At 39.3% G+C, this 17,824-nt stretch overlaps 2 protein-coding genes across 3 annotated transcripts in view; one reads left to right on the forward strand and one right to left on the reverse strand.

Moving 5' to 3' along the window:
* LOC117477332 (zinc finger protein 208-like) overlaps nt 1–17,824 on the reverse strand; it is a 416,861-nt gene that overhangs the window by 86,921 nt on the left and 312,116 nt on the right.
* Nucleotides 1–17,824, forward strand: part of LOC117477349 (zinc finger protein 239-like) — a 120,615-nt gene that overhangs the window by 67,774 nt on the left and 35,017 nt on the right. The window contains exon 2 of one of the 2 annotated variants that reach the window (XM_034124042.1): nt 8,119–8,184. The exons of the other annotated variant lie outside the window; for it this stretch is intronic. Within the exon in view, the coding sequence (XP_033979933.1) occupies nt 8,119–8,184 (66 nt within the window). The remainder of the gene's footprint in view (nt 1–8,118; nt 8,185–17,824) is intronic. 2 annotated transcript variants of the gene reach the window in all.

Raw genomic sequence — 17,824 nt, forward strand, 5'->3', positions numbered from 1 at the left:
ACAGATTATCAACAGATAGTCGACATGACCCTGTTGACTTTCAACTGACAGATTGATTTTGAGTAGTTGATTGTCAATTTTGAAGATGTTGACACAATCTACAGATAGTAAGGTTGAATATCGGTTAATAAGCTGTTGCAAAAAAACATGTTGACAGTCAACAGACACTTTATGTAAAATCTATAGATCAACACTTGAGATGTACCTTATATTCTACTGGCAGTTAAATGCATGTTACTTGTCTGTTGAAACAGTGTTGTTGAATGTCAACTGATGACTTATAGAGTGTCAACTATGGACTATCAAAATAAAGTGTTACTCAATATCTGAGTACTTCTACTTTTACTCAAGTACAAGATCTGAGTACTTCTCCACCTCTGGCAGTAAGGAGTGCCTTGAATCTCTCTCAGTCAGAGCTGGTTGATGTTGCTGGGAAAGAGAGATTTGGCGCCCTCTGCTGGGTTTCTTTCAGGTGCTGATGAACTAAAATGTCTCATAAAGCACAATTATTTAAACTGGCACTCAAAACAGCAAAAGCATAGCTCCAAAACTCTAAACACTTTTTCAGCTCTGCACTCAAACATCACTTCAACATGGCCCTTTCTGCAAACACTGCCCACGGTTCTGTAAGTAAAACACGGGAATCTGAAGTAAAACACTGCCATTACTGTAAAACTGCAGCAACATGAACCGTTAAAATGAACACTTTTGCAAACTCTGTAGAAAGTTTTAAAATCAGAATCCAGATCATTGTCGTAAAGTAGGTTTAATTCGCTAAAATAACTTTTGTTGTGTTTCATGCTGCTTTGTTTTGTCCTGCAACATACGAAACCCTAGAAATGTGCAATTTGAGGAAGTCACATTCATCTCTAATTATAATTACTCTCTGGGATTTTAGATCCCAGAAAAATGAAGTACATTTATTTTTATTTATTTTTAACATTATTGAATTATTTTTAACTTAAAGTTAGTTTTATGTTTTTTTTCACATTACATCCTTTTTAAAACACTGAAGTTAGTTTGATCATTAAACACTGAGCTAAAATAGATGCAGTACATCTCCCATATTATTTTTTTATTAGACTTTGTATTTGTGATCTCTCATTATCTGCTAGCTCCTGTCTGATTTCAGTATCAGAGTTTCTGCTTCCTCTCTGGAACTTCTTTGAACAGCTGTTATGTAACCTCCACTCTCTGCAGACTGCACACTGTTAGCGGCAATACAATCCAATAAACAAGTGTGTGTGTGTGTGTGTGTGTGTGTGTGTGTGTGTGTGTGTGTGTGTGTGTCTGTGTGTGTGTGTGTGTGTGTGTGTGTGTGTGTGTGTGTGTGTGTGTGTGCAACTGTTTCATATCAAACAGAGCTAAATCAGATCTGAACAGAGCAGGGCTGCGGCTCATGATTTAAGAATCAGTATTCATTATACACCTGAACATCAGCAGGAGAGGACTCTTTAAAGTAGAGACACTACATACTGATATACACCTGAACATCAGCAGCATAGGACTCTTTAAAGTAGGGACACTACATACTGATATACACCTGAACATCAGCAGGAGAGGACTCTTTAAAGTAGAGACACTACATACTGATATACACCTGAACCTCAGCAGGAGAGGACTCTTTAAAGTAGAGGCACTACATACTGATATACACCTGAACCTCAGCAGGAGAGGACTCTTTAAAGTAGAGACACTACATACTGATATACACCTGAACCTCAGCAGGAGAGGACTCTTTAAAGTAGAGGCACTACATACTGATATACACCTGAACATCAGCAGGAGAGAACTCTTTAAAGTAGAGACACTACATACTGATATACACCTGAACATTAGCAGGAGAGGACTCTTTAAAGTAGAGACACTACATACTGATATACACCTGAACATCAGCAGGAGAGGACTCTTTCAAGTAGAGACTCTACATACTGATATACACCTGAACATCAGCAGGAGAGGACTCTTTAAAGTAGAGACTCTACATACTGATATACACCTGAACATTAGCAGGAGAGGACTCTTTAAAGTAGAGACTCTACATACTGATATACACCTGAACATTAGCAGGAGAGGACTCTTTAAAGTAGAGACACTACATACTGATATACACCTGAACATCAGCAGGAGAGGACTCTTTAAAGTAGAGACACTACATACTGATATACACCTGAACATCAGCAGGAGAGGACTCTTTAAAGTAGAGACACTACATACTGATATACACCTGAACATCAGCAGGAGAGGACTCTTTAAAGTAGAGACACTACATACTGATATACACCTGAACATCAGCAGGAGAGGACTCTTTAAAGTAGAGACACTACATAACTTAAACACATATTTCTCGATGATGATACCTCACAGAGTAAATTGATATCATTGTGATTCCTATATGTTATGTATGTGTCTGTGTAGGTGTTGAGGTGGGGTTCCCTGCAGGATTCAAGCTAACAAGCATTTAGCTGCTGCTTCTCCTGCAGTCCTGTCAGCCGCTGCCTTTGATGTCGGCGTGTTTTTCCAAGCTTCGGTGAAGGTGGAGGTTGATTTGCATACAAAGATATTCTCTCCTCCTCTTTGTTGTCTTTGTTGTCTTCATCAGTCAGAGGAGTTTATCTCAGAAACATTTTTAATGCAGGACTTATACTGTAACAGAGTATTCCTACACTCTGGTACTTCTACTTTTACTCAAGATCTGAGTACTTCTACGTTTACTGAAGTAAAATATCTGAGAAATTGTACTTTAACTAAGGGACAAGACCTGAGTATTTCTACTTTCATAAATATAATCAATCAGACTTCAGTTCCACCTGGAGTAAATTCACAAGCTACCCTGCAGTATACAAAGTCATTCAAACTAGCTGCACCTTTACCAGCTTTGAGAACACTTTCATGATCAATCATTATATCAAAACCTATATAATGGAAAACAAATGTATGATCACAAACAAAAACATTTTTCCAACGTTTAAAATCCGCCATACCAGTCCCATATTTATATTATTATTATTATTATCATTATTTTTGTAATTCATATTTATTTTAATACCGTTTTTCACCACAGGGAGGCAGTGTATTTATCTCTAAAACTAAAATTAAAATCCCATGATGCATTGCGGTGGTCCGTTTCTAGCTTCCGGTCCTCGGAAGCTACTAGCTAGACAATGCTAACAGACGTTGACACCGATTTTATACCGAATGTAATGTGTTTAAGAGACTTTTAAAACACATACAAAGACTTAGTTTATCCTTGGAGGGTGATTTATTCGTTAAACCGTGTTTTTGTTGCCTCCCGTTCTTTGTTCGTAGCTTTTTATACCACGTTGCTGATCGGTAAACATAAGTAAAGGCATTCAACGGAGATTAGTGTGTTTAACGGCAGTGTTTTATCAAGGAGAAGAGAGACTGAAGAACCAGGACGAAGAGGAGAGAGAGAGAGGTAACATCCTTCAGAGTGTGTGTTTGTGTGTCTCTGTAAGTGTGTGTGTGTCATGACGAGTTTGTATACTGCAGGGTAGCTTGTGAATTTACTCCAGGTGGAACTAAAGTCTGATTTAAGAGTTGATTATATTTCACATCATTCATCCACATCTGTAAAGTAACTAAAGGTACATGTGGTGAAGTAAAAGTACACCATTTACCTCTGAATTGTAGTGGAGTAAAAGTACAACGTATCATTAAATGGAAATAGTGTTGACAGATCTGCTGTTCAAGTGGCCGTGACAGACCTCACCTAACAAAAAATGCTAAATTGGCTATAATTTGGTTTGATGGAAAGGATGTATGTGTCATTAATGTCTTAACAGACATGTGAAACTTGACAGAACATCCTGAACTCTTGACCTATGCACATTATTTATTTTAGAAGGTGCAAGCAAAGCATAAAAGCTCCAACCACAATTCTAGGAAAGCTGTGTGTGTGTGTTGCAGGGTAGCTTGTGAATTTACTCCAGGTGGAACTAAAGTCTGATTTAAGAGTTGATTATATTTCACATCATTGATCCAAATATGTGAAGTAACTAAAGGTTTTCAATACATAGTGGAGTAAAAGTACAAAGTAGCATTAAATGGAAATAGTGTTGACAGACCTGCTGTTCAAGTGGCCGTGACAGACCTCACTTTTACCTCACCTACCTACCTATTAAGCTCACCATTGATAACAAATGCTAAATTGGCTATAATTTGGTTTGATGGAAAGGATGTGTGTCTCAATAAAGTCTTACCAGACATGTGAAACTAGACAGAACATCCTGAACTCTTGACCTATGCACATTATTTATTTTAGAAGGTGCAAACAAAGCATAAAAGTTCCAACCACAATTCTAGGAAAGCGTTGTGGTTTTTGACACCTTGACAACGGTTACAACGATTGAGGACAACAATGCACACAGGATGAGAGTGAACTGTGTACAGACCATAGACTGTATATATAAATGGACGTAGTGTCCGTGACGTCACCCATAGGATTCTGCAGAGTTTGCCGAGAAGCCTAAAGTAGGTGGTTTCGGCCACTAACGGCTCGACAGTGACGTCAGAGTCCAACTCCCGCCTGCTCCAGCCTGATCCAAATAAGGGCAAAGAGGCGGAGCCGAGGCGGGACCTCCTGCCACCGAGCTGGAAGCTCCAGAGCTAGCTGAGTCTACCAAGCTAAGCTAACATGCTCAGCAGTGCTGTTCTGTGATGCTAGCCGGCTAACCTACATCTGTTGCTCCCGGTCTGCACGTTTTACGTTGCTTAAAGGTGGGGTAGGTAATTTTGGAGAAACCAGCTCGAGTGCGCTAGAATTTTGAAAATACACAGCCGGAACAAATCTGCCACTTCCTTATAGAGCCCCTCCTCCAACACACACGAACGCGCACATGACCAATGAGGGCACGAGATAAGTTTGTGCACAGATGGAAGGCTGACAGGCAGGTAGGCCATCCAGTTATTTTAGCCGGGCCTGCTAAAATGATTGGTCATGCTTTTTACAGTATCACGGCTTCCACAGATGATATTTTTTTATGGATTTTTTGTCAAAGCACTTAAGATATTCATTGCTATCGGAATGTTAAGAGCAATCCATGGAATATATATATATATATATATATATATATATATATATATATATATATATATATATATATATATATATATATATATATATATCAAACTTACCTACCCTACCTTTAAGGTAAGTGAACTTGAAACTATTGAGCAAAACTAATAATAATCGAAGGTATTGTGTTTTTGGGATAATGCTTGCATACAAATCTTAAAATGCCTTCAGGTTTCTAAAATATATATGTTGTGGTAAATTCAACAGTGGACCCAGCAAAGATTCCAATATTTGCATGATTTTAGTTATTGATTTTTGGCTGTTACTTAATTATACTTTTAATAAATTCAAGTCAAGCTTAGTTACATGTGATGGTAGCTAGTTAGTGCTCTTCTTACCTGTGTGCCTCCTCCGCAACCAGACTGTATTAAAACTCTTAACTACCAGTTCTATCTACTTTACTTTAAACAATTAAAAAGGCAAAATCAACTAAATGTATTGAAATAACAATCTTCATTTTAGGTGCCTCTTCTTCTTTTAAATTAAACTTTCAGACGTGAGATATTGAAATACAGTATTAGTATTGTTTATTTAAAAAAAACTGAGCCACTCCTTACAGTTACCTTCATATTTCTTATTGTCTAAAGCATTTATTACACACATTTTCCCCTCTCATATTCACAGTGTGGATCAATTGAGACAGCGTGGTGTCCAGAGACTTTGGGAGAAACCTCAGTGTGACGGATGTAACAATGCACACAGGATGAGAGTGAACTGTGTACAGACTTGATGATTTTAGGCCCAACATCCAGGAGCAAAACATATTAGAGAATAGAGACAGTTTTGTTAAGTTTGTTTCTGTTAATAAAATACATTTGCATATTTTAAGTTGAAGTTTAAAGAAATCTCAATTCTAAACATGACATTACAAATGTTTATATTCCCTTTTGTTAAAATTGCATATCATTACTATAGTCTTCATTTGTTTAATTTTAACTTGACATTTTTACTTGATTCATTAAGTAAGAATTGAACCTGTGTGACCTCCTTCTCGCTCAAAGATAGAAAAGGGGAAACCACCTGATGCAGAGAGGGAGGAGGGAAGAGACTATAAAATATGATGAGTGAAGAGAAACGGGGGAGCTTGGGGGGACTTTTTTGAGGCTTGATTTTGGGTCTTGGGCTCTTTTAGGGCTCTAGGGGGTTCACTTGGGAACCTGTTGCTTTTGTACTTTGACCTTGTAAAACCTTTGTTATTTTTTGGATCTTGTAAATCCTCTATATTTGTAAAAAACCTAATAAAACTGGTTTGTACATTGTACATTTCGACCCAATTCCTGGTGTCTCTGAAGGTATCTGCTTGGTCTTAGAGTAAGGTAAGAACACCCTTCCTTGGAAAAGGCTGACAGTAGTTGATGATTTGGACTTGAAATAGAAACCCTGCTAAGGTTAAGCTGTAGTTTCATATTGGTTACTGTGGTTGATGTGGTTTTGATTGGTTCTGAAATATGACATGTGCTCTGTTGATGTGGTAATATCACTGCTGTGATATCAGTGTTTGACTCTGGCTATGTTTGATTTTACATTTGCATTGTTACAATTTGCATAACTGGTTAAAAGAGGGGGTTAGGGAGTGTGGGTCCTGAAGCTGCCCTAATTACCAGGGAGTCTCCCAACGACACAGGGTTTCTCCTCCAGGGGCAGTTTAGATACTGCTCTGGGGTTCTACCAGCCCACCAACACCTACTGCACTACACACTCTGTTTTGCTATCCTGGCGGTCGGACATCCGATGCTTTAGTGCCTGAAATAAGTGATACGACGGGCACCTGGTGTTAGAGGCCACGCTGTTGGTGCCCCCCTAAGCAGATTACGGTGAACTTGCATTTAGATTCTGGGGGGTTTAGTCCTAAAGGTAGGACGGCCGTTTTCCGGAGCCTTATCAGCATCAGAGCTCCGTATCGGAGACGACCTAGATATTAACGTAGGTTGTATCGAAGTTAGATTCCTTTTCAATAGTAAAGTACAAGTACCTCTAAATAGTACTTAAAGTGGACCTATCATGCTATATTTGTAAAATATATTGTAGGGCCATACCTATATAAAACATGTCTGTGAAGGTTTTTTTTCAGATCATGCATTTTAGCCATGCCTCATTTCGCTCTATTTGCTCTTTTCCAGCCCTGTTTTTGCAAGGGCTGATTCTGTGACATAGCTTTTATGCAAATGAGCTGCAGCTGACCACGCCCCCCTGCAGGAGAGGGGAGCGTGCTCGCAGATCAGCTGCTGGGCTCTCAGAAGAGGGGGAGGAAAAGAGAGGCTCCGTCCTCCGTGTATTATTCTTATATTATTATATAGAGAATAATACATAGAATATTTGTTTTATCCTTCTTTGACTTGAGTGAAGTTCATAAACATGTCCGTGGTAAAATGTTTAGAACACACAAGCAGAAATCTGCCGGAGTCTTCTGGCACATGTCCCTTGAAAATGAAGTCTAGCCACAGATTCTTGTCTTTTTCCAGGGATGGCATTGCATGCAGTCCCTTGTCCCGATTCTTGCAGCCAACAACAGCACAACGTTTAACTCCCTTAGACATCCTGGGAAGAGTAGGCAAAAACACAGATGTGACTGGGGGAGATTTAGCCTGCCGACAGCCTATATGCGAATGAGAGGTTGGGCAGTGGCCGTGGCCCAACCTCTCATTCCCCTGATAGGTGGAGAGTTGCCCATATAGGCGGAGCACCCCTTTTCTGACGTCAGAGAAATTCAAATCTGTATCAGCTCCGTTGCAGCCCTGTTTTTAGAGATTTGGGTATGGAGGAAAAGAGAGGGTTGTGTTTTCTGACACTTGGTGAGTTCCCTGACACACCGGGGACACATATTCATGTATAAAAGACGTACAAAAGTGCATTTTGCATGATAGGTCCACTTTTAATTACAGTACTTGAATACATGTACTTAGTTACTTCTCACCTCTGCTATGAACCTAAGACGTAGCTGTAGATTTGTTTTGTTGTGTCTGTCGGTTGTATTGAGTTATCTTGTGTTGTTTCAGCTGTAGTTGTGTTGATTATTTCAGAGACACAGCCGGAGAAGGAGCACTGAGAGCAGCATGGAGGAGAACAAAGAGACCCCTGGAGCTCAGGTCAGTGTGCACTTCCTCACAATATATTCCTAACACTGTTATCCCCAAATGAAAGATCACAACCTGTTTAGAAAATACAATATTAATGCACAATATGGTTAGATATAGATTAGAACATTGCTGTATTTCTTATTTTTTTTAAACATTTATTTATTGATCTTTTACATTTATCACATTACACAAACACAACCGAACATTCCCCAACATTAGACATATGGCAGATTACAAAATAATGCTAAAAAAAAGTGTGTAGATACTAGAATCATCAATCAGTTTAAAGTACATTCACAGTATATCCGCGACTGTTACAATGAAGGCTCGATAATCAGCTCACGCCATATAGGTGTAAGCAGGGGTACATGCTATTTTTATAGGTGTGTGGACCTAACCTCCTCTAGGGGGGTCGGGGGCTTGCTCCCCCGGGAATATTAAAAAATATATATTAAAGTGAAATGCATCAATCTGGTGCACTTTGAGAGCAAAATGAAGAGATCTATGGATACATCTCTCAACACCCATATGAAACAGAACTGTAAACAGATTTACTATTTCTTTATGGATATTTTACAAATCACTCCCCTATTAAACTTTATTGTTGTTTTACTGTCATAGTATTTCATACCTGTTTTTCATTTATTCTCTTATTTTTTTTATACCTATAATGATCATATAAACGTGTGCCTCGGAAATAATTGTTTACGTTAATCGCGACCAAACCGTTTGAGACCCACTGAGATAACTTAGACTGAAGTTAACTATCTAAACACTGAGAGAGTCCTTTAGTTCACTGAGCCTCTGAGTCTGACAGGCGAGAGTTCTCCCTCCGCCTTGTTGTTGAAAAAGCTCCTTATATCCGTTAGCGTAGCTAGCTAGCACCAGATGTTAACAACAACAATCTCCGGTACCGGTGCGCTCTCTTTCTCGCTCTCTCGCGCACACAAAATGGCTCGTTCCACACACACACAGAGCCGAGCTTGAATGAAACAGAGACCCAGACGTACTTGTACTGTACTGTAGCATATTATTTTCGAATCAATCATTTTTCCAATTATCAATTTCACACACAAAAAAAAAAAAGACATACATTTCTTGGGGGTGCTTAGGGAGTGCTATGGCTATCCTAGGGGAGCTGCAGCGCCCCCTGACGCTGCCTATTGACTTTCCATCCTCAACATGTACATTACACACCTATGTCCTACAGCGCCCTCATAGGTTTATAAGGTTTCTAAGTGTAACTTCCGCCAGTCATGCCGACGTCATAAAATTAAGGCACTTTGTAGCGAAGGGGGAGGCTGCCCTGCTCGAATGATTCCATGCATACATGTTTAAGAATGGGGCTATCAATTTTGCATCGAAAAACGTATACATTTAAATTGCGATCCCGTCAGGTCCTGAGGCCTTACCACCTTTCATGTTAAGAATGGCATTGGAAATATCTTCAAAGTTCAGTTGCCTATTCATTGCGAGTTTTGTTTCTACAGAAATATTGGGAAAAGACAGCCCATCTAGGAAAGTGTTTTGACTTACCGAATTCAATGGATAATCAGATTGATAAAGCCTCTTATAGAACGAAACAAATATTAATTTCCAACGCATCTGTAGTTATTGCCCACTGTTCATTTCTAATTTCAACACAGATGAACGATCGAGTTTCGGGATAGAGTGCAGTTGAAGTCACCTGACATCATTACTTTGCCTGGGAGGGATGCAACCATTAAAAATTGATTCTCAAAAAAAGCGGGACTGTCGTCATTTGGGCCATAGACATTCAGGTGGATGATTTATTTTAACATACTGCCTTGTATCACCAAATATCTTCCAACTGTATCAGATATAATATTGTTCACTCGGAACGGAACAGACTTGTGAAGCAACACCATAACCCCCCTAGAGTGAGAAGAAAAACATGATGCCAGTACCTGGCCTGGCCATCACCTTCGCGTCTTTAATAAGTCATCCCTAAGCAGATGGGTGTGTGGTTAAAATGTAGCAGCCTGCGGTCGCTCTTTAGCTGTTCTAATGAAGGTAAACACAGTGCAGTAAAAGGCACAGCTCTTTGCAGCTGGCGCTGCTCTTCTCAGATTCTGCTGAGTTACACGTTACTGCCTCCTGGTGCTGCAGAGATTTCATGAAGTGAAGGAGGTTTTCCTTCTATAAAACAGCTTCGGGCAGCAGATACTGTGAGAGTCACAGACATGAATTCATAGATCAAGGCAGACTGGTTCACAGACTCTCGTGTTTTGCCGATCCGGTGCTTAAACAAATATCTCTAAACCTCTGGTCGAAATGTCCCTAAAATGAAGTCCGAATTTGAAATATATCTCAAATAATGTATGCACTTTTTTTTCATTGCCCTTTAGGGGCTTCTTACAATACAAAAACATATTTTATTTAAATAAGTAAAGTCCTTTCGAGTCATCTGTCTCAAGCCTAAGTCAAGTCTCAAGTCATGAATACCAAGTCAAAGTCAATTTGAGTCTTTTATCAATGTTAGTCAAGCAAGTCTCGGGTCAAAAAATATGCGACTCGAGTCAAGTCATGTGACTCGAGTCCCCCACCTCTGGTATATACTGTGTAGAATGTTGCCGTATTACTGTATCAAATAGAATACAAATATAATAAACACAAACAGTTAGTAGTATTTTGTTAACTGTATATGTATTAAGTGAGTTTTTATTGTGGCAACTCTATATGTATTTATGCTTTTTAGATTTACTTTCTCTCTTCCTCTGTCCGTCTGTTTTAGAAACCGAAAAGAAGAGAGAAACGTCACAGCTGTCAGCAATGTGATGAATCCTTTACAACACCTGGAACTTTAAAGAGCCACCTGCGTGTTCATACAGGAGAAAAAACGTACAGCTGTGAAGAGTGTGGGAAAACTTTCACTAGATCAGGTCCTCTTAAAACACATCAACGTATTCACACTGGAGAGAAACCGTACAGCTGTGAAGAGTGTGGGCTAACGTTCACTACATCAGGTGCTCTCAAAACACATCAACGTGTTCACACAGGAGAGAAACCATACAGCTGTGAAGAATGTGGGAAAACGTTCACTCAATCAGGTGCTCTTAAAACACATCAACGTATTCACACTGGAGAGAAACCGTACAGCTGTGAAGAGTCTAGGCAAACTTTCACGACATCAGGTAATCTCCAAACACACCAACGTATTCACACTGGAGAGAAACCATACAGCTGTGAAGAGTGTGGGAAAACGTTCACGACATCAGGTGCTCTCAAAACACATAAACGTATTCACACTGGAGAGAAACCATACAGCTGTGAAGAGTGTGGGCAAACGTTCACGACATCAGGTGCTCTCAAAACACATCAACGTGTTCACACTGGAGAGACACCGTACTGGTGTGAAGAGATGCTGTTTTCTCCCTAACCCATCATGTATTTTCCTAAATCTGACTAACAGTTATGTTCTAACCAGCGTTCACACTATGCCAAAACAAGGCCACATAGATGCTGTTTCTCCCGATGTAATTCAAATCATTGTTCTACTATGCTATGTTTCAACCATGGTTTTCTAATAGTCTTGTTATCCCTTTTATAAAATATTATATGTCCAGGGTTTAATTGCTAGCCTCGTTAAGCTGCATTGAAGGAATTTATTTTCAATGTTCATTAACCTGTTACGCACGGCCCGCCCGGTACCGGGCGGAAAAACGCGTCATTTGCAGGAAACAACGTCTAAGGAATCTTAATATTGAATAAAACTATGAATGTTTTATATCCCATCTAACGGGAAGAAACTCAGCTAACTGATCTTTTTAATTTTTTTTCTCCAAAAAAAACCCACAATGCTAACACTCAGCCTCTGAATTAGCCACGAGCGGAAAAATTTAACCTAAAACGGCACTTAAACTCACTCATATCTCCCTTATTACTTATCCTAGATGCACAGCCAACCACTCGTTTTTGGTGTTCTGGAGACACTGAATCTAGTGGTGCCCTCCTCAACACTCAGTGATAAACATTTGCGACGCTATAAACGAAAGCGTACATCATAACATGTGGAGCTAAGTAGCTAGAAACGCTAACATGGCTTACCTTGGTCAAAACTGGTCTTCAATGGCATTAAAACGATAAAAAAACGATGCTGCAGTTAATCCATAGGTTCATCCAATGTGTCTGTGTCCTCTTTGAAATGATTTCTGATAATCCATAAGCAATAAAACTGCTTTTTAGTTTCCAAATTCCAGAAGGAGAGATTCTTCCATTCTGCTTTCGATTTCCAGACGCGCAGCCCCCAGCTTTTCTCTTTACAATGAGTGTGTATGTGGGCCTCTCCCTTCGATTCTATTGGCTCTAACGGTCAGAAAGGTGTGTCAACGATCAAAATCGAGCAAGGGGGGCCAGAGATATAGAAAAAAAATTTTTTCACCCAAATCAACTCAGAGGTGGGGTGGTTTTGGCTAAATCTCTCTTAAAAAGGTCAAATGTCACTTGTTTTGCATCAATCTTGATACAGGGTACTTATTATATGTTATACTTTGGATTCCTAAAGCTTTTAGTCTACTGACCCATCATCCAAGGGTAGTTTTCCAAGGGTAGTTTTCACTATCTGTAAAAAATAATTTTTGGATGGACACTATAATTTACAGTTTTTTACTATGTAAAATCTGAATTTTCTTTAAAATAAAAAACATTTATATTGATTCTGACACTTCTACATCCAACTCACAGATGTAACCTTGCTTTGATAAAAGAAATTATTCATATAACCCTTTTAGAAGTTAAGTTGTAGTCATTTGTTTTGGGCATGTCATTTTCGAGCCTGAAACATGAAAAACAGGCTAGGTGCTTAACAGGTTAATATGCCGAGTAGTTTCTCGAATAATCTGTTTGGTTTATAAAATGTTGTGACTTTAAACTTTGATTGGGATGTTTTTGATAATTCCTGTTGAGTTGGCAGTCTATTCTGGTCTAAAAGAAGAACCAATGATGAATGTATCTGAAATCATCATGAATATTTTCTAGTTTGATTCTGTTCTCTTTTGTTTAAATTATCGGAATGTACCAAAATAAAAAAGGCCTTAGAAACAGACGCACATCCCTGCATATTTGTACATCATAAACATATCATTCCCTTGTTTTAGGGCCGCTGACTGCTGGATGAAATGTGTCACTCAAACTTTATACTTTTTAACTCAGTGTGTTTGTCCTTGTTTGTTCCAGTGAAGGACTCCAGCACATAATGAGGTATTACACAACAAAAAGTGTGTTTCTCCAACAGTTTAAGTCTCAATCAGAATCATAAAATCATTCTTTCAATTGTTTGTGGTGGAATAACTGTATGGAAACTATTTTTATCAACAATGTATAATTTAATTAATCTTTTAAGCAAAAATGGTAAATATTTAGCATTAGCAACACAATTTTTCACGCTAATTAACATTTATATCTGGCTGTTGAGGGCTCTGAAGTGAAGTGTATTTATTACGCCAAATCCATCAATCCAAGTGAATCAAAGTTTATTCAGCCCAATATCACAAATTATACTTTACAGTTTATACAGAGCATGAATACGCCAGAAATACCCGGTGCTCGTTACAAAATATTCCTTAAAGGCAAGAGTTGTTAGCCCTTTCTCAATTGTCAAATTTCCGCTTGAAATCGATTTTCCCAGAAATCGATTTCAGCACGCCATGTTGAAGGAAAACTCATTTCGGCCGGACTTATCTTATCCAATGACAGCTCTGCAAACTGTCTCTCCCCTGGATATTAGGCTACTTTTTTTATTTTATTAACTGCTTTAATCATGACGCAATGTTTCCAGTGAGAACAGCTGCTGAGGTCCGTGCAGAAAGCAGAACAGTTTTCTAATATATATCACTCAATAATATATATAACAGGTCTAAATAACACTTTATTTGAAGGCTTTAATAGATATCTACAAACAAAGAGTCAATATTTTTCTAAAACCAAAATTAGGTGTGTGAGTCTGTGATATCAGTAGTGTAGATGTGTGAGCATGTAATTGCTTTAAAGTAATTATTAATGAAAACCTGGCAGAAAGTGTTGTTTTAAGCTCTTAAATGTAAAGATTTCCTGCTATCCAATGCTTCCATCATATTATACTGAATATTTTTGGGGTTGGACTCGAGAAACTGAGATGAACCCTTTCAAAAAATATTTTCCACCAATTATCCATTAATCAATTTACCCAGAAAATAAGATGCAGATGAATCATTAAAGCTCCCATGTCATGCTTTTCCGGTTATTACCCGTCCCCTTGTGTGTTATGAAGGTTTTTATGCATGTAAACGGTGTGCAGAGTCAAAACCCTCAAAGTACACCCTGTAGCGAGTAAAACTCTAACACAGAAAATACCTCCCCAAAACGCCTCGTTGGAGATACGTCACTGCCCATTTGATTCTTCCGGGTACCGCCTGATGTCATGCGGTACCCGGAACGAAATGGACCAATCCCGAAGAGCTATGGCCACACCAGCAGCGGCGTGTTCCTCCTCCAGAGGTTCGAAGAACCGGCATTTCACAGACGAAAGCTTCCAAAACATTGCCCAGTTTGAGGCCGGATATGCACAGCTTGTTTGGACCGTTTGGAGCAGGGGAAGATCTGGGTATACAACCTGTAAGTTTGCATTGTTATTTGTGTATTTATCAAACAAGACTGTTTAAATGTGTAAACTGTGTTGGACTGCTAAGCCATTGACACAGTGCTAACTGTGCTAACTAAGTTGCTAGAGTTTCCATATATCAACTCTAATATCAGCAGATGGCCTTGCATACATGTATCTCATAGCAGGAGAATGTCTGCATTCACACACAAAATACCTATTGACAGTATACTCCGGGTGATTTGCCGTGCGGTCAGTCGCGAAACGTAATTACATTATAGCTGGCGTAGCGATCTAACACACGGAGCTAGAGCTAGTTTTGGTCGGAAAAACATTTTTGTGATGCTACGTTGCTAGCGTTTAAATATATCAACTACAATGTCAGCAGATGGCCTTACATGTTTGTCATGGCAGGAGAATGTCTGCAGTCACACACGGAATACTCATACAGTATACTCCGGTTTACCGTACATTGTGACCGTACATATACTGCATGTAGCTAACGAGGCTAGCTGTATGCTAGCGCAAAACAATGTATTCATGCAAGTTACATTGTATGGTAGCAGAATACCCGTATACGATTGCAATTATAAACACGTTATTGCTAGCCTAATATGAACCACTAGCTTTTGTTCATAGTAGTTTTATTACACTGCATTATAGTTGCCTTTCCTCCAAGCTAACGTTCATATCGTGTTAGCTACCAAGGTAAACAAAGCTAGGTTAGCATATTAGCAGGCAAGCTGTTCATTACACAACTACTACTAACGAATCTAAAACAACTAAGTTTCTCTAATATTTTGTGATTTGCATTTGATTTCGTCCAGCCAGATCCTGGCGGACAATCCATGACGGGGAAGGGACTTCTACTACTACTGAGGCCTCGCTAAAAGGCACCGCACCGGCTGTGCGCAGGCAAGATGCGAGGAGGAGGAATATACCGTGTGTATATATGTATATTTATGTTCATTTTGTACATTTCTAAAAATAAAGTTTAATGGAAATACTTAGTAGGCCTATCCTTTCTTCCCTGAATTCATATATAGCAAACCATGATTTGATTTCTAATCAAACAGTAGTAGTTTATAACGGGTAAAAATAACTTACTCTTTGTTATGAGAGTGGCTCGTTGGCCACAACGGAAAGACAAGGAGACATACACGAGTTTACAAAACCACGGCACATTTATTGTGGTAAATGCAGAGATAGGTGGTTGAGAGGATCGCAGAGTTAGTCTTCCTGCAGCCGCTTTGGAGAGAGACTGGGGCCGTCGTGTCCGGAGGTGTCCGTGATCGTGCTGATTAGCCTCTTCAGCTCCACCTCATCGTAAGACAAAGGCCCTGGGGCCGTCACACTCTTCTATAACAACAGTTCCGTACCGACGCCATGATAAGACTGATGTTACGCTGAGAGCAGCCGGGAAAAGCACTGACATGGGCGCAGCCTCTCTGGTGGTTGACTAATCAGAACGAGTGGCCGAGCTGACCAATCGGAGCACACTAGGCTCACAGGGAGGGGGGGGGCAAGAGCTCCAACGAGTCGTTTAGTGGAGAAAGTGAATACTGCTGAATACACATGCTTGACAGAGATGCTGTATGCGAAACCAATGTGAGTTTGGAAAATTGCACAGTATAAATCTATTTTAGTATACCTCAACAATGTAATTATGATCAGTGGAAATGGCCATGACATGGGCCCTTTAATGAAAATAATTGTGAGTTGAAGTCCTATTTGTGAGGAGACTCAAACTGGTTAAGGATCATCTCACCCAGTAAAACATGTATTACAAATTGATTTTCTGGCAATAAATGAGTTGTGTGGAAGCTTAGAGGCAACATAATCAAGCTGAAAGCCAATACTGACATATCAGCAGCAGTAATTTAGCAAAAATAGCTTTTTTTAACATCCTACATCCTCTTGTGTGTTGTGTGATCATGTAGAGCCACAGGTGATCATGTAGAGCTGCAGGTGGTCATGTAGAGCTGCAGGTGATCATGTAGAGCTGCATCATGTAGAGCTGCAGGTGATCATGTAGAGCTGCAGATGATCATGAAGAGCTGCGTGTCACCTGATCCTGATCTCTGATATTGCGCCAAGGGGAAATTATTTTTACCGGACATTTTGACCGGAGGGATATAGATTTGCCGGTCTTAGTCCGTCAATTACCGGAAACTCTGCCCTATTTTACAAACCAAATGTCCCATTGAGAGATAATAAGATAAAGATGACCTGCAAATATTGTAACTATACTCACACCATACGTAAGGGATAATGTGCAGCGACGCGGTCATTATGGGTAAAAGAACACCGACAGGCAGATCAGGAGCCCGACGCGAAGCGGAGGGATCGAGATCGGCATGAAGGCAACTGAAGGCAACTGGCACTCAAAACAGCAAAAGCATAGCTCCAAAACTCTGAACACATTTTCAGCTCTGCACCCAAACATCACTTCAACATGGCCCTTTCTGCAAACACTGCCCACGGTTCTGTAAGTAAAACACGGGAATCTGAAGTAAAACACTGCCATTACTGTAAAACTGCAGCAACATTAACCGTTAAAATGAACACTTTTGCAAACTCTGTAGAAAGTTTTAAAATCAGAATCCAATTCATTGTCGTAAAGTAGGTTTAATTCCCTAAAATAACTTTTGTTGTGTTTCATGCTGCTTTGTTTTGTCCTGCAAACATACGAAACCCTAGAAATGTGCAATTTGAGGAAGTCACATTCATCTCTAATTATAATTACTCTCTGGGATTTTAGATCCCAGAAAAGTGAAGTACATTTATTTGTATTTATTTTTAACATTATTGAATTATTTTTAACTTAAAGTTAGTTTTATGTTTTTTTTCACATTACATCCTTTTTAAAACACTGAAGTTAGTTTACGATACGATACGATACGATATACTTTATTGTCCCCGTAAGGAAATTTGTTCTGGACTCCGTCCTGCAGTGCATACATGTACATATACAAACATAGTGGACATTAAGAGGCATACACATATCATCAGTCATACACCGTTTGAACAAACACAATACACAGACGCACA

Source organism: Trematomus bernacchii, unplaced genomic scaffold, assembly GCF_902827165.1.
Source record: "Trematomus bernacchii unplaced genomic scaffold, fTreBer1.1, whole genome shotgun sequence".
Lineage (NCBI taxonomy): Eukaryota > Metazoa > Chordata > Actinopteri > Perciformes > Nototheniidae > Trematomus > Trematomus bernacchii.